The following is a 25,196-nucleotide window of genomic DNA, read 5'->3' as shown; positions in this document are numbered from 1 at the left end:
AATTGAAAATCCCTTTCTAAAAGGTGCAACGTACAACAAACGTATTATAAGTGAATAGGTAACGAATAGGTAACGAATAGGTAACAAATAGGTAACAGGGTATTAACCGAGCGCTTGAACAGGTACATGCACGCTAATAGGGTCATTTCATCTCTAATTACACATTGTTACCACCAGAGACATGAACACAAGTGAAAATCCTTTTTTAAAAGGTGCAACGTACAACAAACGTATTTAAAGCGAATAAGTAACGAACAGGTAACGAATAGGTAACAGGGTATTAACCGAGCGCTGGAACGGGTACATATGCGCTAATAGGGTCATTTCATCTCTAAGAACACATTGTTACCACCAGAGACATGGACACAATTGAAAATCCTTTTCTAAAAGTTGCAACTTATAACAAACGTATTATAGCCGAATAAGTAACAAATAAGTAACAGGGTATTAACTGAGCGCTGGAACGGGTACATACGCGCTAATAGGGTCATTTCATCTCTAAGAACACATTGTTGCCACCAGTGACATGAACACAATTGAAAATCCTTTTCTAAAAGATGCAACGTACAACAAACGTATTATAAGTGAATAGGTAACGAATAGGTAACGAATAGGTAACAGGTTATTAACCGAGCGCTGGAACGGGTACATATGCGCTAATAGGGTCAATTCATCTCTATGAACACATTGTTACCACCAGAGACATGAACACACGTGAAAATCCTTTTCTAAAAGATGCAACGTACAACAAACGTATTATAAGTGAATAGGTAACGAATAGGTAACAGGGTAATAACCGAGCGCTGGAACGGGTACATGCACGCTAATAGGGTCATTTCATCTCTAATTACACATTGTGTTACCACCAGAGACATGAACACACGTGAAAATCCTTTTCTAAAAGGTGCAACGTACAACAAACATATTTAAAGCGAATAAGTAACGAATAGGTAACGAATAGGTAATAGGGTATTAACCGAGCGCTGGAACGGGTACATGCGCTCTAATAGGGTCATTTCGTCTCTAAGAACACATTATTACCACCAGAGACATGAACACAAGTGAAAATCCTTTTCTAAAAGGTGCAACGTACAACAAATGTATTATTAGTGAACAGGTAACGAATAGGTACCGAATAGGTAACAGGGTATTAACCGAGCGCTGGAACGGGTACATGCGCGCTAATAGGGCCATTTCATCTCTAAGAACACATTGTTACCACCAGAGACATGAACACAATTGAAAATCCCTTTCTAAAAGGTGCAACGTACAACAAACGTATTATAAGTGAATAGGTAACGAATAGGTAACGAATAGGTAACAGGGTATTAACCGAGCGCTGGAACGGGTACATGCGCGCTAATAGGGTCATTTCATCTCTAAGAACACATTGTTACCACCAGAGACATGGACACAATTGAAAATCCTTTTCTAAAAGGTGCAACGTACAACAAACGTATTATAATTGAATAGGTAACGAATAGGTAACAGGATATTAACCGAGCGCTGGAACGGGTACATGCACGCTAATAGGGTCATTTCATCTCTATGAACACATTGTTACCACCAGAGACATGAACACACGTGAAAATCCTTTTCTAAAAGATGCAACGTACAACAAACGTATTATAAGTGAATAGGTAACGAATAGGTAACAGGGTAATAACCGAGCGCTGGAACGGGTACATGCACGCTAATAGGGTCATTTCATCTCTAATTACACATTGTTACCACCAGAGACATGAACACACGTGAAAATCCTTTTCTAAAAGGTGCAACGTACAACAAACATATTTAAAGCGAATAAGTAACGAATAGGTAACGAATAGGTAATAGGGTATTAACTGAGCGCTGGAACGGGTACATGCGCTCTAATAGGGTCATTTCGTCTCTAAGAACACATTATTACCACCAGAGACATGAACACAAGTGAAAATCCTTTTCTAAAAGGTGCAACGTACAACAAATGTATTATTAGTGAACAGGTAACGAATAGGTACCGAATAGGTAACAGGGTATTAACCGAGCGCTGGAACGGGTACATGCGCGCTAATAGGGCCATTTCATCTCTAAGAACACATTGTTACCACCAGAGACATGAACACAATTGAAAATCCCTTTCTAAAAGGTGCAACGTACAACAAACGTATTATAAGTGAATAGGTAACGAATAGGTAACGAATAGGTAACAGGGTATTAACCGAGCGCTGGAACGGGTACATGCGCGCTAATAGGGTCATTTCATCTCTAAGAACACATTGTTACCACCAGAGACATGGACACAATTGAAAATCCTTTTCTAAAAGGTGCAACGTACAACAAACGTATTATAATTGAATAGGTAACGAATAGGTAACAGGATATTAACCGAGCGCTGGAACGGGTACATGCACGCTAATAGGGTCATTTCGTCTCTAAGAACACATTGTTACCACCAGAGACATGGACACAAGTGAAAATCCTTTTCTAAAAGGTGCAACGTACAACAAACGTGTTATAAGTGAATAGGTAACGAATAGGTAACAGGGTATTAACCGAGCGCTGGAACGGGTACATGCGCGCTTATAGGGTCATTTCATCTCTAAGAACACATTGTTACCACCAGAGACACGAACACAATTAAAAAACGATTTATTTCAAGGTGCAACGTATACCCTGCGCATTAAAAGCGAATAAGGAACAAATAAGTAACCCGGTATTATCCGAGCGCTGGAACGGGTAATATGCACTAATAGGGGTATTTCATCTATAAGAACACATTATTACCACAAGAGATATGAACACAATTGAAAATCCGTTTCTTAAAGGTGCAACGTACAACAAACGTATTAAAAGCGAATAAGTAACGAATAGGTAACGAATAGGTAGCAGGGTATTAACCGAGCGCTGGAACGGGTACAGGCACGCTATTAGGGTCATTTCATCTCTAATTAAACATTGTTACCACCAGAGACATGAACACAAGTGAAAATCCTTTTCTAAAAGGTGCAACGTACAACAAACGTATTATAAGTGAATAGGTAACGAATAGGTAACGAATAGGTAACAGGGTATTAACCGAGCGCTGGAACGGGTACATGCGCTCTAATAGGGGCATTTCGTCTCTAAGAACACATTGTTACCACCAGAGACATGAACACAATTAAAAAAACGATTTATTTCAAGGTGCAACGTATACTTACCCCGCGCATTAAAAACAAATAAGGAACTAATAAGTAACAGGGTATTATCCGAGCGCTGGAACGGGTACATACGCGCTAATAGGGATATTTCATCTATAAGAACACATTATTACCACCAGAGATATGAACACAATTGAAAATCCTTATCTAAAAGGTGCAACGTACAACAAGCGTATTAAAAGCGAATAAGTAACGAATATTTAACAGGGTATTATCCGAGCGCTGGAACGGGTACATATGCGCTTATAGAGTTATATCACCTCTAAGAACCTAAATCTACAACCAGAGACAACAAAACAATTGAAAATCATGTTTTAAAAGGTGCAACGTATGATACACGTATTATAAGCGAATTATAAGCGAGTGATGGAACGAATTAAACAAGGTAATAGCATGCTCCGAAACGATGTACACCCTGCTAACATGTTTAACCCCACCACATTATGTTAGTATGTGCCTGTCCCTAGACAAGAGCCTGAAATTAAGTAGTTATCGTTTGTTTTTGTGTTACATATTTGTTTTCTGTTTATGTTTTAGTATATGAAATACGGCCGTTAGTTTTGTTGTTTGAATTGTTTGAAATTGTCATATCTGGGCCTTTTATAGGTGACTACACGGTTTGGGCTATGCTCATTGTTGAAGGCCGTACATTGACCTATAGTTGATAGTTTCTGTGTCATTTTGGTCTATTGTGGGTTGTTGTCTCATTGGCAATCATACCACATTTTTTTTTATGCAAGCGCTAACACGGTGATTTCATCCCTTCGAACCAAGATCCATCTTCAAACATACGGACATAAAGCAGATCATTTTACCTCAACAAATTTAGAACTATTACCAGATATAAGAGTATAAACAACAAAAAGATCCCATAACTCGCAATTCATATGGTCCCATGTTCATTTGATTTTGATTTTTTATCCCATACAAGAATATATATGGCTTACTGGTGGGGATCTCCACCATTTACAAGTATTCAAACAGGAGGGGGTGGTGGTGACCCCCAGGGACTTTACCTACATTTCATTTTATTTGTTTTATTGTCCCCTACAAGAATATATATGGTTTAGGGGTGGGGATGTTGACCGTTTACAATTTTCAAACAAGAGGGGGTGGGCTGACCCCCTAGGGACTTTCCTTTTATTTCATTTCATTTGTTTTATTGTCCCCTACAAGAATATATATGGTTTAGGGGTGGGGATCTGGACCATTTACAAGATAATAGTACATTCTCAAATTGAACGGGGTGGGGGTGACCCCCAGGAACTTCCATTTAATTTCATTTGATTAGTTTTATTGTCCCTTACAAGAATATATATAGTTTAGGGTTGGGGATGTTGACCGTTTATAAGTTTTCAAACAAGAGGGGTGGGGTGACCCCCTAGGGACTTTCCTTTTATTTTATTTCATTTGTTTTATTGTCCCCTACAAGAAAATATATGGTTTAGGGGTGGGGATCTGGACAATTTACAAGATAATAGTACATTCTCAAAATGAACGGGTTGGGGGTGACCCCCAGGAACTTCCATTTAATTTCATTTGATTAGTTTTATTGTCCCCTACAAGAATACATATGGTTTAGGGGTGGGGATCTGGACCGTTTACAAGATAATAGCACATTCTAAAATTGAACAGGGTGGGGATGACCCCCGGAGACTTCCATTTAATTTCATTTGATTTGTTTTATCGTCCTATTCAAGAATGTATATGGTTTAGGGGTGGGGATCTGAACCGTTTACAAGATAATAGTACATTCTCAAATTGAACGGGGTGGGGTGACCCCCAGGAACTTTTATTTAATTTCATTTGATTTGTTTTATTGTCCCATACAAGAATATATATGGTTTAGGGGTGGGGATGTTGACCGTTTACAAGTTTTCAAACAAGAGTGGGTGGGATGACCCCCTCAGGACTTCCCTTTTATCTCATTTTATTTGTTTTATTGTCCCCTACATGAACATATATGGTTTAGGGGTGGGGATCTGGACCATTTACAAGATAATAGTACATTCTCAAATTGAACGGGGTGGGGCTGACCCCCAGGATCTTCCATTTAATTTCATTTGATTAGTTTTATTGTCCCCTACAAGAATATATTTGGTTTAGGGGTGGGGATCTAGACCGTTTACAAGATAATGGCACATTCTAAAATTGAACAGGGTGGGGATGACCCCCGGGGACTTCCATTTAATTTCATTTGATTTGTTTTATCGTCCTATTCAAGAATATATATGGTTTAGGGGTGGGGATCTGGACCGTTTACAAGATAATAGTACATTCTCAAATTGAACGGGGTGGGGTGACCCCCAGGAACTTTTATTTAATTTCATTTGATTAGTTTTATTGTCCCATACAAGAATATATATGGTTTAGGGGTGGGGATCTGGACCGTTTACAAGTTAAAAGCATATTCTCGAATTGAAGGGGGTAGGGATGACCCCCCAGGGACTCCCCTATATTTCATGTGATTTGTTTTATTGTCCTTTAATCATTTCTGAAGACTGCATGTATCTATCACTTACAGTTTTCAAGTTATATTCATTTGAAAATTTTAGAAAATAAAATCCCATAGGGTTCTATAGTAAACCCCTCCCTTCTTTCTGTCCCCCAAAATACCCCTTAATAGACCCAAATGCACAAATGAACGATTGATGGCTCACCTAGACATATTAGTCTAACATTTTATGAAACCCTAAGTAAATCTGACAAGTAGTTTTGGAGAAATGCTGCGGACAAGTTCATTTTTAAAGTGGCGGAAGAAGAAGAGGAAGAAGAGGAAGAAGAAGAATAATAAAAATAACTAGATTTGCGAATGCAAGCAATAGTGGATGGCACCCTTCCCACATTGCCTCTAAACTGCAGCCATTTTGAAAAGTTAAACAGTAAATGCACACAAAGACATACGAATGTATTTCTGTGTAAATGTTCACCAAATTTGAACCATTTTTCAATTTTTCACATTTTTGCAGTTTCCATGGCAACAGCGGCCATTTTGGAAATTCTCAAGTCCAAAGTCTTATCTCCAATTGTCAGTTACCATCTTTTATCAGTTTCATTTAGTTTAGACCATTTTGAGATTTTTGGATATTTTAGCTGTTTCCATGGTAACGGTGTCCATTTCGAAAATTCCAACAACAGTTGCAACATTGACTTATTCTATGTTACATATTCATGATGTTTCTTTGAGTTTGGTCTGATATTCCTTAAGAAAATGCTGCTTTGATGTTTTCCCATAGGCTCAATGTTAAACTTTTTTCCAGTTTCCATGGCAATGGCAGCCATTTTGCAGAAGCTAAGTGCTGTTGGTACCTTAGGGCACTACTGCCAACATTGCCATAAAGTTTCATCCAGCTAGGTCTTATAATGAAAGATTTAGAATTTGCATTTTTTTTCACATTTTATCAGTTTCCATGGCAACGGCAGCCATCTTGATGATGCCATACCCCGATTGCACAATTTCATATAGTGGTCCTCATTATGGTATAGTTCCATCAATATTGTTCAAGCCAATTCTGAGAAATAGCATGGACAAAAAAGTGTGGAAGAATAAATATAAGAAAAAAAAGAAACGAACAATAACAATATGTCACCCCAACTCCGTTGAGGATGCCATAATAAGAACTGAGCAAAAACAATAAGTCTCCAAACTTTGTTTGGGAGACTTAATTGAAAAGGGGGAAGGATATTAAAAATCGAATAAGTAACGAATAAGGAATAGGGAATAAGTAACGAATAGGTAACGAATAGGGAATAGGGAATAGGTAACGAATAGGTAACGAATAGGGAATAGGGAATAGGTAACGAATAGGTAACGAATAGGGAATAGGGAATAGGTAACGAATAGTTAACGAATAGGGAATAGGGAATAGGTAACGAATAGGTAACGAATAGGGAATAGGGAATAGGTAACGAATAGGTAACGAATAGGGAATAGGGAATAGGTAACGAATAGGTCACGAATAGGGAATAGGGAATAGGTAACGAATAGGGAATAGGGAATAGGTAACCAACTTGACGTCCATGAAGACAATGAAAGATCTGTCACAAATGCAAAATTATTAATAACAATATATAGAAAAGAAATATTCTTTTGACCATCTAGATCAGATTTTCGAAATTTTCCGTTACCTGATGCAGACGATTCGTACACATAATACTCCTTAATTTGAAAATTGACTAAGCTCTCCATTAGTGTATTTATATGTAATCATAAATTCTACCAAAGGGATGTTTATATTAGAATATTCTTTAAATAATGATGGAATATCAGTAGCGTAGGGTTTCTCTCCAGTTCTGTAAACATTTTCGAAGTTTTCCTTTGACCGAGGAAGACGCTTCGCACACATAAACCCCTCAATCCGAGAATCGACTTAGCTCTCCATCAAGTCGCGATTTATCTCAATACAGTTCTGTAAAACATCAGTGTATTTTTATTAAATCATTAATTCTACCAAAGGGATGTTTATATAAAAAAAATATGCGTTAAATAATGATGGGAACTCTTCAAGGTTTTGAATATCAGTAGCAATAGGTTTTTTCTCCAGTTCTGTAAACATTTTTTGCTATGACCGATGCAGACGCTTCACACACAATTTACACCCCTCAATTCGAGAATCGAATAAGCTCTCCATCAAGTCGCAATAGGTTTTCTCCAGTTCTGTAAACAGTTTCGAAATTATCCTTTGACTTATGCTGACGATTGGGACAGTAACTCTCAATGATAAACAGACGGATTCTTTTTTTTTTTTGGAAAATCAACAGCCAGTCTGTCCCCTTGTACTCTCACATTTGGCAATTCGATGCTTGATAGATATAGGATTATTGCATGCAGTGCTAGCAATGATTTCCTTAAAACAAGTTTATAAACTTAGTTATTGATATAAAAAAATATAAATATGGACCATTTCAAGTACACCTTCTCGGGTGCGCTCGACTTTAGTGACTCAGCACGAGGAATTTGGAATTTAAAGGTTGTTTTGGACTTTTTGTAAACAATAAATGCTAGCACATCATAGAAAAACAAGTGAGTAATATTTGTTTAAAATTTTATAACACAATCCTCTTTCATAAAGTCGGTGGATTTGTTTTAAAAATCTTTGATTTATTTGCCACAAAATCCGCTTTTTCTATTATACTGTTATATACAATGAAACAATAAATAATAAGGCTTTGCACGAAGTTTCCCATTGATATATGTACAAAAAGGCCCATCTCTGCTCTTCATTATAGTTGCTGTTTTGATACTATTGCAGTTTGAAAATTTCGTAATTCACAGGGCTACAGGTTCAATTGAAAACTAAAATACACGTATTTGAAATAACCCCATTCGTATTGTCGGCTATTAATAAAGGTTTCTCAACATCTAACGAACGAACGAAAATTGCCCTTACTTGACGTAACTTGCGGTAACGAGAAAAGAGGGAGCATTAATTTATTAATTAGTACTGGAGTATCGACTGTGCTCTTCTTCCCTTTGAAATGTCTTTTACATAAAATATATATATATATATATACATGCTGGAGTTTTTAAGACCATTTTTGAGTCGTATAGACATATTTTATTGACTTGATATCTATGAAATATGATAACAAAAATACGATTTTATCAACACAGTTGAAAATCTAATTGATAAATAAATTATGGCGAAGATGATATAACTATCGTTCAAGAGATTTCATCATTTCGAATTTTTTAGTTCATAAATGTGAAAAACTTTGGAATGGAAAGAGATAGGAAACTCTTTGAATCTTATCATTGTAAAAGGTCTTTCGCAAACACGAGTTTAAACAAATCTAGACGTGAACGCGTCTAGTTTTTAATTTGAAATAAAAACAACCTTGGATCCGGGGTAACTTAATTGCCCCTCTAAAATTCAAATGACCACGTCTTCACCTTAAAAGATCATTACTGATTTAAAGTTTAGCTAAACTGTCAAACTTAAGAATAGATAACTTCACGGAAACATTGAAATAAATATTTGAAAAAAAAACAAAAAAAAACTTGTTAAAACTTTAAAAAGATGTTCTGTAGTGTATTTTATTTATATTTGTTACGTTTTTATTGGCGTTCTAATTCTTTTTGTGTATGTTTTATTATCGCACAATTTTTAGTTTATAGAGAATATATTTTGGGTTCTTGTTTGCGTAGAGTAGAGTATTTATGAAATGATGTTAATAATTTTTTCTGTTTGTTTTTTTTTTCTTTTCTCATTATTTCTTTTAACTTTGAGAATTGAATTTTGATAAACGTATCTTTTTAATACTATCAGATTATTACATGGCATTTTTCATATCGCATGTATTATCAGCCCTAGGTTCAATATCAGCCCAAGAGCTGCATGGCTCGAGGGCTAATTATACATGCGATATGAAAAATGTCATGTTATGATCTATTTATCCTAGCTTCAACAATGGAGAAAATAACATATTCATTAATTGATCCTTTTACGTATTTCCCAAATAGAAGTTTAAAGAGTGAAAAGTTCACGGACGTCGGACCCCAAATTTAGAACATTCGATATAAAATTTTTCTATCATATGCCTCAACAGACAAGAAACATATTATAGGACGAATCGACAAAATATAAATAATGAACACGGTTTGGAAAAGTCAACTTTTGGATATTTAGTCGTAGTATATGATAATATGTAATATCAGTTTTGTTGGTGTTGCAGAACTCGTACTTTCAACAAGAATACAAAAAAACATTTGCATTATGATTGATCGAGTACGCCTTTATATTTCTGTAACTTATTCCCAATAAATAATTTTCTTTTAAATCAGTGTCAACGATCTCTTTATGCAAGAAAACTCTCGATTACGAAAATGAAGCTCAGTCATGCCAAACAGCAAGTCAGACCAATTGGATCAGGCACACCTTTTAAGACTTTCCTGTTCGGTGCTTTATTCTAGGAGACAGCATTTACCCAAACATTCCTCCTTTATTCGTCCCATATTAATAAAGGATGTGTGGTATGAATATAATACATGAAAAATGCTAAACTTGTGTCATCTCACATTCAATCACAAACGCTAATCTTGTGAAATGCACGAAATACATGCCACTGAACATATAACATCCAACAATATATCAATCAAATGCAAACCAGACGCTCCGATTGTTTTTAACAACAAAATTACAAAACAATGTTCTTTTTAAATGGATAAGGGAGATAAATCGAACACATATACAACATGTAAACAAACGCAACTCAACGTAAGAATACGTAACATTCAACAACAGAAAAACAAATTAGAACACTGATGTTTAACCACAACAATAAAATGCAAGGTTATTTTTTAGCTAACTGAACATAAAAAGGATCAAGAATATTAAAAAAAGTGATATGCAAATGAAAACAAAAAGAAATTGCTTCTTCATGTATATATATTGCAGATTGAAAAATGTTAAAAGACCGGTGAAGTAGGACATTTTCATTGCAATAAAAAGCTTATATTATCTTACATAGTGTTGTACTCTTACCTAATGAAGGTTAACTGAAGGGACGAGTACCAACCTGTCCCAGGCAATGGTAGATAGTGGCGTCCTCCCCGATGGACTGTGGTATCCACAGCCCTGAAGGAGTAGAACTCCTGTACTGTCATAGCCGTTTTGAATCTGTGTCATATTGATATTTCTCATGTGGATGGGAAACAGTCGTATACAGAGCATTCACTGGGAGAGGAGTTTGGGTCATGTATAAGAGTAAGGGCGTAGGGTAGGGCATATTATGGGGGTGTTTTGTGTGGTAAGGGTAGCTAGGGTTATGGGTTAGGTGGTTACCCGTGGTGTAGTTTGGGGTAAGCATAGGTAGGGTAGGTATGTGAACGGTCAAGGGTAAAAATGGTTATGGGTGAAATCGGTGGTTGTTAGACAGGGCTATAGTTAACGGGTATTAAGGGCAAGGCTAAGGTGAAGAGGTTCGGCTATGTCGACAGCTGTGAGAGGAGAGTGTGAGTGGTTAGAGCAGACTGAGTCAGAGGAGAGTGTGAGTGATCAGAGTATAGTGTGAGTGGTGAGAGTACAGTGTGTGTGAGAGGGGTGGTTGGAGTGTGACAGTAGAGTATGTGAGAGAGAGAGCAGAATGTGTATGAGAGAGAGGAGAGTGAGAGTGGTGAAAGAGAGAGAGAGCTAAGTGTGTGAGAAAGGACAGTCTGAGTGGTGAGAGCTGAGACTGTGAGAGAGAAGAGAGTGTGAATGAGGTATGCGTGGTGAGAGCAGAGTGTGTGAGGTGTGTGTGGTGAGAGCAGAGTGTGTGTGTAAGGGAGTGGTGAGAGGTGTGCGTGGTGAAAGCAGAGTGTGTGTGTGTGTGTGTAAGGGAGTGGTGAGAGGTGTGCGTGGTGAAAGCAGAGTGTGTGTAAGGGAGTGGTGAGAGGTGTGCGTGGTGAAAGCAGAGTGTGTGTGTGTAAGGGAGTGGTGAGAACAGATTATGTGTGAGTGAGAGGTGTGCGTGGTGAAAGCAGAGGTTGTATGTGTAAGGAAGTGGTGAGAGCAGATTGTGTGTGTGATTGAGTAGACAGGGTGGGAGTGGAGAGAGTTTAAGGATGTACTTAGGTGAGGTTTTAGAATTTGTGCCAAATGTTCGGACTCCTTGGTGTTTTTCCATACAACACAATGTAAAATAGTTTGCCCCATAACACCCATTTATTTTTTCATATAAGATTTAATACCTCATGAAAGGACATTTACCAAAATTTTAGAAGATTCTTAATTTTTTTCTTTTGTTTTGAGACCCGATAATACCAATGCAAATATAAGGTAAAAGTCCGAGTCAGTCTTTTCCCTCCATATTTTAAATCTCAAATATCTCGAAAAGGAGGTCCATGACCTATAAATAGTTTTAGCTTATATTTATCCTTAATTGATGCTCTACCAGCTTATGGTATCAATTTTAACTTCTTAATTTATTAATTTTCACCTAACCTCACCTAAGTGCATCCTTAAGAGGAGATAGTGGGAGTTAAGTGCGTGTGTGAGAGAAAGCAGACATAATTAGAGTGAGGACTTGAGGTGTGTTTTGGAGTTGCTGTATGTGAGAGAGAGAGTACCGAATGAGTGTGGTGATATAATTGGCAAACTTATTTCGTCTTCAATATTATCTATTTCTTTGTTTTCCCCATTTTTTCTCTCTATTTGTATTATTTGTGTACCCAACTATATTTCTTTCTTTCTCTCTTTTCTTTTATTTATTATCTATTTCTCTGTGTTCTTAATTTGTTTGTCAATTTTTTACTGTTCTATAAATCTCATTCAGACCCTCGTCCTTAGGTCGGTTATACAGAAGTAATGGCTTCCGGGGTGTCTTAGGGAGGTCTTATTATGCATCTTAGTCCTTCGTTGGGAGTATATAGAGTGGTCGTGATTTGTGAAACAATATCCCGAAATTTGTTCAAAACACGTGTCTTATAAGAGCCAGTGCAAAAAAAAATGAAAGTACAAGAATTTAAAGACGTGTAAAATAAATGCAGCGATAAACTCCCGCACCCGGAGTTGTGCTTCAGCTGGCCCCTAAACAATAAAGGGCTGCGCTTTAGCGCATGATACGCCCGTTGCTCTTTTAACTTGTCTTTTATGCTTTAAATGAATTTATATGATCAACTAGAAATATATATACAAATCAAAAGGGATGTTACATTAATATATTCACCAAAGTTTCATAAAATCCCCCTATTTAAAGTATTTTAAGTATAAAAATTCATTACTTAAGAAAACGTAAAATCTAAAATTTATAAAAATGGAAAGGGAGCTTATGTCAATAGATATAAACAATTTATCAAAGTTGCATAAAATTTTGTGAAAGTGTTAGTTATTGTCCCAAAATTGGAAAATCCCCCCTTTTTTAAGCATAAAAATTCATAACACGGAAATGTAAAATCTAAAATTTATAAAAATGGAAAATGAGCTTATGTCAATAGATATAAACAATTTATCAAAGTTGCATAAAATTTTGTGAAAGTGTTAGTTATTGTCCCAAAATTTGAAAATCCCCCCTTTTTTAAGCATAAAAATTCATAACACCGAAATGTAAAATCTGAAATTTATAAAAATTGAAAAGGAGCTTACATCAATAGATATAAACAATTCACCAAAGTTTCATGGACATTGGTGAAAGCCTTTTTGAGTTATTGTCCGAAGTGTTAAAAATCCCCCTTTTTTTTATAAATAAAGCCCCATAAATCCAAAACTTAAAATCTGAAATTTATAAATATTGAAAGGGAGCTTACATCAATAGATATAAACAATTCACCAAAGTTTTATGGACATTGGTGAAAGCCTTTTTGAGTTGTTGTCCGAAGTGTTAAAAATCCCCCTTTTTTTTTATAAATAAAGCCCCATAAATCCAAAACTTAAAATCTGAAATTTATAAAAATTAAAAGGGAGCTTACATCAATAGATATAAACAATTCACCAAAGTTTCATGGACATTGGTGAAAGCCTTTTTGAGTTATTGTACAAAGTGTTGAAAATCCCCCTTTTTTTATGAATTAAGCCCCATAAATCCAAAACTTAAAATCTGAAATTTATAAAAATTAAAAGGGAGCTTACATCAATAGATATAAACAATTCACCAAAGTTTCATGAACATTGGTGAAAGCCTTTTTGAGTTATTGTCCGAAGTGTTAAAAATCCCCCTTTTTTTATAAATAAAGCCCCATAAATCCAAAACTTAAAATCTGAAATTTATAAAAATTGAAAGGGAGCTTACATCAATAGATATAAACAATTCACCAAAGTTTCATGGACATTGGTGAAAGCCTTTTTGAGTTATTGTCCGAAGTGTTGAAAATCCCCCCTTTTTTATGAATAAAGCCCCATAAATCCAAAACTTAAAATCTGAAATTAAAAAAAAACGAAAGGGAGCTTACGTCAATAGATATAAACAATTCACCAAAGTTTCATGGAAATTGGTGAAAGTGTTTTTGAGTTATTGTCAGAAGTGTGGACGACGGACGGACGGACAACGGTATACCATAATACGTCCCGTCTAAAAGACGACGGGCGTATAAAAATGTGTACTAGTTCAGTGATAATGGCCGTCAATATTCACAAGAAACTAAAATTAAAAATCATACAAAACTGACAGTAGAACTCAATTTAAAAGAAGTCTGAGTCCGATGTCAGAATAGGTAACTAGAGAAACTAATCAAATTGACAATGATACATACATTAACAAAGGATTACTTGCAGTTACTGACTTGCCATGCCAGCTCAGAACCTCAAATAAACTGATCGAAAGATTATGTCTTCATCATATGAATATCAATTACCATCCATCCCGTTATGGGTTTAGTATTGTACCATCATAAAATATACGAGAACATAATCCGCATCGTGTCAAAAACTGATTTTGAATAAATGTGTTTACTAGTATTTAATATTAATAAAATCATTTTATTAGGGTTTTCTATATGATGAATTGGATTTTGAATAAATGAGCATATTCACCGCGCAAAACGTCGCGTGTATAATTTTGTTAAAAAAAAACGGTTGATGTACAATTGGTTTTGGTAAATAATTGCCATCACATACATTTCTCTCGGAATATGGAATAAAACAATTGCTGTCTTTTGTTTCGGTAAATATGTGGTTTAATTAACTTTTGAAAAAAAACCTGATATTCACTTCGGCCGTTGGCCTCAGTGAACATCAGTTTTTCATAAGTCAATAAAACTACATATTTACCTCATCAAAAGACAATAATTGTATATTATTTCCGATGAAAATTCCTGTAAGTGAATCAATATTAAAGCAAAAAATATACAATCATTAATGGATATAGGAAGATGTGGTGTGAGTGCCAATGAGACAACTCTCCATACAAATAACAATTTAAAAAGTAAACCATTATAGGTTAAAGTACGGCCTTCAACACGGAGCCTTGGCTCACACCGAACAATAAGCTATAAAGTGCCCCAAAATTACTAGTGTAAAACCATTCAAACGGGAAAACCAACGGTCTAATCTATATAAACAAAACGAGAAACGAGAAACACGTATATATTACATAAACAAACGACAACTACTGTACATCAGATTCCTGACTTAGGACAGGTGCAAACATTTGCAGCGGGATTAAACGTTTTAATGGATCCAAACCTTCTCCCTTTTTCTGAAACAATAGCATAACATCACAACAAAGAAAAACATACGATAAAATATCAATTGGCAGACTTAACTCAATCAAAAAACGTATGATTAAACAATGAACGAATAAATTTGATCTGCGATATCTGAATACAAATGCACAGTTAATTAAATATTAGAGACAAACATTCATGACCAAAAAGCTAACAAACAAATTCAAACACAGGACATGACTGAGAAATATTTAACCAATCAATGTTCACTTTAGAAAAAAAACGTTTTTTTTATAATCTTGAAGTTTATACAAATGTTGTAAGAATAAGTGAAAAATTGAAGATATTACAAATAATCAAAGCTGGTGTACAGACAAGATCCATATAAATAAAAAATAACAAAAAAGCATTATAAACAGTATCAACAGGTCGAATTAACAAGAAAATACGATTTGAGAGTACTCGCAGTTACTGACAGCTAGTTAAAAGCCAAAACCAATTAATAATAAAAAATCATGCATCAGAGACTAAAATCGACTAAAACACATCACAGGGATTTAGTATTTTAACGTCATTAATAGTCAAAGAAGACATGACTTGTGACCTAGCAACAGTATCGCAACTATTATATCCCTTCTTAATAAGTCTGTTTGAAGGTTTTGTTAGCTTTTGAGGTGAATGCAGACATTTTTGTGCTTTGGTAAAGAATATTCAAAGCATAGTTCATCTTTTTCTTTGACCAGAAACATCCGTTCGTCCATTAAAAGTGAACTATGACTCCTAAACTCTTAGAGACTCCGTTGCAGAACACTTTATTTGCATGATACAGAGACATCAAATGAGATAATTTTTATTCATAACTATGCTCGTTTTTTTTTTAATTTGATCTTAAAAGGATCCCTGACTTAACTGTTCAAGTTATAAAGTAATCTTTTGGCCCAGTGACGGATCCAGAACATTTTACAAGAGAGACCCACTCACTGCGTTAAGAGGGGGCCCTCTACAATCGTGCTTCGGCAATTCCCAATATGATCAACCAAATGTTTCCCACGAAAAGGGGGGCGTGGCTGGATCCGACTATGTGGCCAGGTTACATTATGATTGATGTTGTATTCAAGCTGTTAAACTAAATATATGTAATATAGAATTATTCTAGAAAGGAATTTATTATTTAATGTGTCCTCTTACTTTTAGAAAAACTGCTGTGACAATTTCTGTATTCTCTGACATACTGCACTATTTTAACTGATCTCACCCAGAGTTCTGCAAAAACATTTCAAGTTGAAAACAGTAGAAACGTGCGTAAAGTATTCAGTTTATTTGTTTTCAACCTCTTATGTAAGATATAGGTTTCAAATAAGGAAATGTTTTAATTTCACACACAAAGATTTCCCACCAAGCATCTATGTACCGAGTATGTATGCATGAATCTATTCTGACAAGTGTCTGGATTTGCATTTTCTTCTATTAGCTTAGCTGTTTTTGTTCATTCCGTAGCAATCAGCCTGTTTTCTTTTATTTGTTGAAAGACCAATCTAATGTAACAGTTGTGTTTGGGTAAAACCCCTTTTCACTGATAATAAAATGCACTTAAACTCACCGAAGAAGTATGTTACAATAAGAGCTAATCCAGAATATATCAAATTTAAAGTCTGGTTCCTAAAGAGCCAGACCATATACTTCATACAATCACAGATGTACAAGCAAAAGCTTTAAAGTAACCTTTGAAATCTGACACTTCGGGATTTACTATGAATTTCTGCATGATGACGACTGTTATTTTATATGGTAAGTTAATATTTTGGTTATATTTTTATGCAGTTAGTATTTTAAAGGGGCACTAGCTGTCAAATTCATGTTCACCGATTTTAATTAAATTCTCCTATTTGATTTATAACAATGTAAAACATTTATCCAAACTATTAAAAGTCTAAAATAATCAATTAACAGGGCACGGTCGAAAAGTCTAAAATAATCAATTAACAGGGCACGGTCGTGAAAATACGTAGCTTCGTTTCATGTGTATTTTAGTTTAGATGCCATCTGATTAACTATCGAGTGACTCGTGCTGTTGGATTTTTCTAGGTCTATTTAATTTCATAATATAGATGAAAATAAATGTTAATCATCGTTTTTACCTGTATAGAAAGATTTTTTGTGGATCGAATCAGTCAATCAAATGATTTTCCTTTGTTTCACTTTCAATGTTGACATTATTTTCCTTTAAATACTATAATGGCTGCTAAAAGCGAATTATTATATTCACTATTTCCATTACATTAATGATTGAGCCAAAAAAATAGTATGTTAGATTTTACATATTTCTCGTAGCTAGTGCCCCTTTAAGCTTTTTACGTTTATCCTTTTTTGTCCTTTATACTTTATATATCTATGAAAGAATTTTTTTTCAAATTGATTGGCTGATTCATGGTTTTTATATTTTTCAAGCAGTTTGAAAAGGTGATAGTCAATGTAATGTATAAATCGACTCCCTGGTACGTTCGTATCAAATTTAGTGTGCGAACTTAAATGGTTCATGTTTCTTTTAAGCTTTAGCACAAACATTTCGACATTTCTTTCGTTTTTACGACTGTCATAAGACCATTCTACTCGGCAATTTATTCAAAAGATACATGTAGTTAGATTGGTTGGTCTTAAAAATATATCAAAGATTCGCTATAGAAGTTTTAACTTTTTTTAAGGTTTTTGTGTATTTTGGTGAATAGACGACCATACATTTCCAACATGTTTTGCAGTATCTAATGTGTATAAAATATATACAAAGTGTAACAAATATAACCATTTACCATGTACGGCAATATTCGTGAAAATACAAAAATTTTTATGACAAACAAGACGATTTTAATTTTGAAATTATCAATTTCCCCCACCTTAGTAGCAATATACCACCTTCACCTGCATATGGAATATACATTTCCCAACTTATTCGGTATTCAAGAGCTTGCAGCTCCTACTCAGATTTTGTAAAACGTCACCAGTGTCTGAACAGAAAGTTGATGAACCAGGGGTATGTCAAAGAACGTCTCGTCCTTTTTCTAAAAAAAAAAGGTTTATCGGAAGGAACCAAGAACTTGTTGATAAATATTCCATATCAACTTCACAAATAATACACGATGGTCTTGAAGTATAGATTTTGCGTACTGACGTTGTTTATCATCTTAATAACGTGTTATATTATTCTTTTATTTTTCTTTATTAATTTTACTTTAACTGTTAAGTCCGGGTTTTTTTTAGATATCCATTTGACGTAACTCTGTGCTTATGTATCCCATCATACTGTGAACGACAAAATTATTTTATGATGTGACTCTGTACCTATATATCTTGTCATAATTTGAATGACAAAATTATTTTATTTATTAATATTATTACTGTTAAGTCTGTTTTTTGTGATATACATTTGACGTGACTCTGTACTTATGTATCCCGTTATACCTTGAACAACACTACTATTTTATTCATTATTATTACTTTTACTGTTAAGTCTGTTTTTTGTTATATCTATTTTACATGACTGTATTTATGTATCCCGCCATACTTTGAACGACAAAATTATTTTATGTCTACCTGTGCGAATTTCAAACGCGCAATTTTACACCAGTACTTAAAACCTTCCATCCTTTATGGGTGCATTTTACGTAGATAAATAAAATCGTATAATATAAGCATAATGAGGATGTTAATTTTGATGTATGCTTTTTTGTGCTTCTTCGTTACATTTGTTGTTTTATAGTGATTAAGATGATAACACAATGTTGACTGCTGTATCCCTATTTTTGACATTTTTACCTATTGTGTCTGTTTGTTTTGTCCACGCATCGGTGGCAATATAAGGGAATTTTTTTTTTTTTTTTTTTTTTAATATTAAACATATTTTATTAACAATCACCTGTTACATCAACCCTCAGTTGCCCAGGGAAGCAACTAAGGGGGCCCCAATTTTTACAGTCTCATTTGTCGGGGAAAAGCAAATGAGAAAAAAACTCCCACTATAAATTATTAACATCAACCTTTATAAATATTATCTATCCTTGTACAAATGAACATGTACCTGCAATTAATATCGATCTATATATCTATACATCTCACCATATATAATTATTTCAATAAAGTTTGTTTTTTATCTTCATTTATTTCTCACAAAGGCTACCTGTATTTATTAAGCAGTTTCAATTTTATCGTACATCAAGTCTTTTGTTATGTTAATTTCGATTACATTAAATTTCTGGTCGAGTGATCATTTACCACGTGCGATTCGTTAAAGGGATGTGTAGTTCATTCATAAAAAAAATGGATTAATGATTTTGATTCCCAATAAGGATTAATATCAAAGATATGGTGAGTAAATATTTGTTTATAATATGAACCTGTTGATACAACATGTCTTATTACAATTAGATGATATACATGAATATATACACAACAGAAATTACATGTAGGGAGTTGCGAGCAGTGTACATATTATTATTCAATCAGTATCAAAGAGGTCATTGAACTGACCTGACCATGCAAAATATATATTTATATACAAAAAATGTCACACATAGTAGAAAAGGCTTCGATTTTCGTATTCGGTTTAAAATATTTGAGCAGAAATTGCATTTCATGTTTTATCATATTTAAAATCACCAATTTACTTATCCCTTTCTTTTGATATTTTGCAATATTTCTAGTTTTCCAGATAACCCATTTCGTGATTAAAAGCACCGTATCTAAAATTTGGGTATAAGATGCATCTGCATTAATGACCCCAAAAATTATACTTGTTTCCGATTTTTGTAATTTTTGGATATTTAATTTTGAACAAAATTCCCTTATTTTCTCAAAAATTTCCCGCCAAACGTCTTCCACCAGTTTACAATAAATAAAAAGATGAAATAGTGATTCTTTTTCATTGCAAAAGTGACACTTCCCGTTTGAGCGATTCATTTTTTGTAACTTTTCTTCAGTGTAAATTATATTATGTAGTAACTTCCATTGAAATTGTTTAATTTTCCTGTTAACTAAATTCTTATTCAAAGTTTCCCAAATGTAATCCCATGGTAGTTCATTCCCAAAATGTAAATTCCACTTCAACTGACTATTTGGAGCTGTTTTATTCTCATAAAAGTATCTAATATCTTTAAGGCATAATTTTTTGGCATCAACGACAACTCCATTTTTTATAAATTGACAAGAATTTATTATTTTTATAGGTCCATCAGAATGACTATGTATACTAGAGTCTGTTTTTAAAACGTCAATTTGTTGAGGTGTTAACGAAGATTTAATGCGGCTATATTGTGCAATCCAATTCCTTTTATCTTTAAGACTGTTAAAAATATCAAGGGATGTTTTAAAGGATTTATTGTTTAAGTCCCATATATCTTTATTTTTTTTTATTCCACTGGAGGCAACATTTGCATAATATAATGCATGTCCCTTGAACTTCAATTTACAATTGCCGAAAATATTTTCTTCTAAAAGGTCCTCTTTCGTGACCGATTTTTGGATTTTCTGTAAGTCAGTCCAGGAAATTAAAAGTTCTTTATAATATTTGGACATTTGTATTTGCTTAAAACATGTAGTATCCGAACAAGAACATATAAAAAAGTCTGTATCATATTTTTCGTCTAGTGACGTTAACCAGTATTTTCCTATTGCATTCCATTTTTGTGTTTTTGAGTTGACAATACAGTACATACTTTTCACTTGTTTTGATTTAATAAAGTCCCTTAAGTTTATCATTCCTATCCCCCCTTTTTCTTTCGGTAAACAGCACACTGTTCTAGCGACTTGGTTTGTTTTCCCATCCCATATAAAGGACCATATAATATTATTTATTTGTTTTTCGTATATATCCGGGATACCTCTCATTTCAATTTCGTATCCAATGACGGACAGTACAAAGGATTTAATAATTAAGACTTTTCCCGTAAATGTGAGATCTCTTGATTTCCAAACTTCCATACAGCTTTTTATTTTATTTATTTTTTCTAACCAAATTTGATCTAAGTCCACCCCGTATCCATGTAGTACCCCTAATGCTTTCACAGGACGCTTAGACCATTTAATTTTGTTAAATTTTGGTTTTTTATTTCGCCACTTGCCTAAATACATGCCAACAGTCTTATCCATATTCATTTTAGCCCCCGAAGCATTTTCGTACAGTTTTAAAGTTTTAAATGTTTCTTCGATAGACTCCTCGCTTTTATTAAAGAGTTGAGTATCGTCAGCAAACATATTTAGCTTTGTTTCAATACAGTCCCCAGTTCTAGTAGGAAGTTTTATTCCTTTTATATTAGGATTGTTTCTAATTGATGCTGCAAGTGGTTCTGCTTGCAGGATATATAACAACGGGGCTATTGGGCATCCTTGACGAATTGAACGGGTTATGCCTACGAATCTAGAAGTAAACCCATTCGTATATAAGGGAATTTGATGCGACTGTCATACAAGTGAGAGGTTAGCTAGCTATAAAACCAGGTTCAATCCACCATTTTCTACATAAGAAAATGCCTGTACCAAGTCAGGAATATGACAGTTGTTATCCATTCGTTTGATGTGTTTGAACTTTTGATTTTGCCATTTGATTGGGTATTTCCTTTTTGAATTTTCCTTGGAGTTCAGTATTTTTGTGATTTTACTTTTTTCAATAAGAAACCTAAACTATCATTATTTTTTTAATTTTAGCGGCACTAAAGTTGGATATTGTAATATGCGAATCTGGCATTCTAGGAGCTGACGGTCTTCCTGACCAAGATCTCGTTCAAGCGCAACCGGTCACTGAGAAAACAGACGTACAAGCGGTCACTGATCAAAGACAAACAAAGCTTATCACTGGGAAAACAGAAGCACAATCGGTCATTGAGAAAACAGAAGCACAACCAGTCATTGAGGAAACAGAAGCACAACTGGTCATTGAGAAAACAGAAGCAATACCAGTCACTGAGAAAACAGAAGCACAACCGGTCATTGAGCAAACAGAAACACAAGCAGTCATTGAGAAAACAGAAGCACAATCGGTCAAAGAGCAAACAGAAACACAACCGGTCACTGAGAAAACAGAAATAAAACTAGTCAATGAGAAAACAGAAGCACAAATGGTCAATGAGAAAACAGAAGCAATACCAGTCACTGAGAAAACAGAAACACAACCAGTCGCTAAGACAACAGAAATAAAACTAGTTACTGAGAAAACAGAAACACAACCGGTCTTTGAGAAAACAGAAGCACAAGCGATTACTGAGAAAACAGAAGCACTACTGGTCATTGGGAAAACAGAAGCACAACCAGTCACTAAGAAAACAGAAGCACAGCCGGTCATTGAGAAAACAGAAGCACGATCGGTCACTGAGAAAACACAAACACAACCGGTCACTGAGAAAACAGAAGCACAACCGGTCATTGAGCAAACAGAAGCACAATCGGTTACTGATCAAATAGAAACACAACCGGTCACTCAGAAAACACAAGCACAACCAGTCACTGAGAAAACAGAAGCCCAAGTAGTCACTGAGAAAACAGGTGTACAATCGATCAGTGAGAAAACAGAAGCACAACCGGTCATTGACATAGGGAAAACAGAAGCACAACTTGTCACTGAGAAAACAAAAGCACACTCAGCCACTGAGAAAACAAAAGCACAACTAGTCACTGAGAAAACAGAAGTACAACCAGTCTCAGCTGAGAAAACAGAAGTACAACCGGTCATTGAGAAAACTGAAGTACAATCGGTCACTCAGAAAACACAAGCCCAACCAGTCACTGAGAAAACAGAAGCCCAAGTAGTCACTGAGAAAGCAGAAGCACAATCAATCACTGAGAAAACAGAAGCACAACTGGTCATTGACATTGAGAAAACAGAAGCACAACTGGTCACTGAAAAAACAAAATCACACTCAGTCACTGAGAAAACAGAACCACAACTGGTCACTGAGAAAACAGAAGCACAACTGGTCACTGAGAAAACAGAAGTACAACCAGTCTCACCTGAGAAAACAGAAGAACAACCGGTCACTGAGAAAGGACAAACACAACCTGTCACTGAGAAAGCGCAAATAGAATCGGTCACTGAGAAAACACAAACACAATCGGTCACTGAGAAAACACAAACACAATCGGTCACAAAGACAACACAATCGCAAACGGTCAACGAGAAAACACGAACACAAGACGTATCCACGGCAGATACAGAAACTACACCAGACATTCTTGAGTTAGATACAACTGCTCCATCCAGTTTGATGTCGCCACCAATCGTTCAAAACTTACAGTGGTCGATTTATGACTTGACTTGGCCTAACATTAAACCAAAGCCTAGTGTGTCACCGCTCTATACAGAAAATGTTACAACTGAGGTTGAGTGTGCTGTGTTGTGTTTCAGAAATTCAATGTGCACATCATTTACATACAATAAACAGTACTGTTGTTTGTATCAATCTTTTAATGTTGATGATGTTGATACAGTTGCTGGGTTTAATACCTTTATCAAAATAAATATGTGATGTAGTTTTTGCCTAATTCGTTTATTTTCAGTACATTGACTTTGTCTGATATAAACAACTTAAGAAACTCATTTGAATCTATATTGTATACCTAAATTTACATTATGTAATACCGTTTACATATCAAACAAGTTTAAGAGTTGATATGTTTTTGAAAATAAATAACTCAGCCTTGATAATCACAAAAAATAACTTGTTTGTTCTGTAATAGTTTGAAACATAAAATAAAAAATAAATTAAAAAAATCGGGAAACAATAAAAAGTATAGATATTATTTAAATATACATTCTCCATTTCCATTCTCAATTTTATTGATATGTCTTATAATGTAGGAAATTTCAAAACCCAAACGCTTGTCTCCATATCAAATTATGTTCTCGGCGAGTACCTTGCAAGAAGCAAGTTCTTTTCTCCCTCAGACGTAGCCCATGTTTTTTCGGGGTCAATGTTCTTATTTATTTGTCTCTTGTTCATTGATTGCCCTTCTGAATTCTGTTAGTGTGGCATTCCTTTTGTAATTTTGTAATTTTGTTATTAACTTGATCATGGGTTTAAAAAAGCAGAAGCCACAGACTATACTATATGTGAATTATATTTTTGCTTTATCATGCATATTGGTCATTTGATGTTGTCCCTAGAAACTTAAGTCTTACTGAATCTTTACATTTTGCTTTTGAGACCAAACCATTGTCAAAAAATTATTAAAACAGAACTTGCATTTTCAGATTGAAAGGGTCTGGAGAACACCCAGAAAGCATGATTTTGCACCATTTGTTCCATAGCTTCTTGGGGTTAAGTGGCTCCAAAACCCTTCAAAAAAATGTTTGCCAATACTTTTAAAAAAGGCTAGATACAACCAAACTTTAATACTGTGTATGTATGCAATACATGTATATGCAGTTCGGAATATAGAAGATTCATTTCTGCAGAGGATGATGATTAATTCTGAATAAATGGTACATAATGACTTTTCTATACATATATTATTTATAATCAACAAATAGAATTAATTGCATAACAGTGTGGTCGACAGTAAAACGTTTGTAGGTTGTAACTTGTGTGTCAACGGCTATGATTTTATGCTCACCCAGTCTGTCAGAGGCCTTCCAGTGGGGATTGAAATATTCACTTGTTACACATTCCGATACATAAAATGAAACTTTCTTTTTACAAAGCTTGAAAGGAATTTGTTTTAAATATTTATTATAATCATCACATACAACCGTGTCATTTATAAGAATAATAATGTTCAGAGATGATATTATTTAATAACAATAAAAAAATAGGTTTATCCATTGTAAAAAAAACTATTAAGTTGATGGGGTTAATTCACAAAATATCTCATTGATTAAGAGCACAACTACTTCTACGGTGTGATCATTTAAGAATGGCCTACTATTTATTCAATGCGTATACATGTGGGTTTTG

The 25,196-nt window shown here is 34.6% G+C and overlaps 1 protein-coding gene across 1 annotated transcript; it reads left to right on the top strand.

The window, feature by feature from the left end:
- The first annotated feature begins 11,111 nt into the window (after positions 1–11,111).
- On the top strand, positions 11,112–23,772 carry LOC143078566 (uncharacterized). The gene is made up of 2 exons (XM_076253425.1): positions 11,112–11,136; positions 21,955–23,772. Exons 1-2 carry the CDS (start codon positions 11,112–11,114, stop codon positions 23,766–23,768), a joined length of 1,839 nt encoding a protein of 612 aa, XP_076109540.1. The 3' UTR covers positions 23,769–23,772.
- Positions 23,773–25,196: the final 1,424 nt, after the last annotated feature.

The sequence above is a fragment of the Mytilus galloprovincialis genome, chromosome 6 (assembly GCF_965363235.1).
Source record: "Mytilus galloprovincialis chromosome 6, xbMytGall1.hap1.1, whole genome shotgun sequence".
NCBI lineage: Eukaryota > Metazoa > Mollusca > Bivalvia > Mytilida > Mytilidae > Mytilus > Mytilus galloprovincialis.
The sequence above is the reverse complement of the archived record's forward strand: the minus strand, read 5'-3'. Positions and strand labels throughout refer to the sequence as shown.

Excerpts from the sequence above, each read along its gene's own strand:
- LOC143078566 (XM_076253425.1), top strand. The coding sequence starts at position 11,112 with ATGTCGACAGCTGTGAGAGGAGAGT. Across the intron at positions 11,137-21,954 it reads GACAGCTGTGAGAGGAGAGT|CGGCACTAAAGTTGGATATT; the intron begins GTGAGTGGTTAG and ends TTTTAATTTTAG.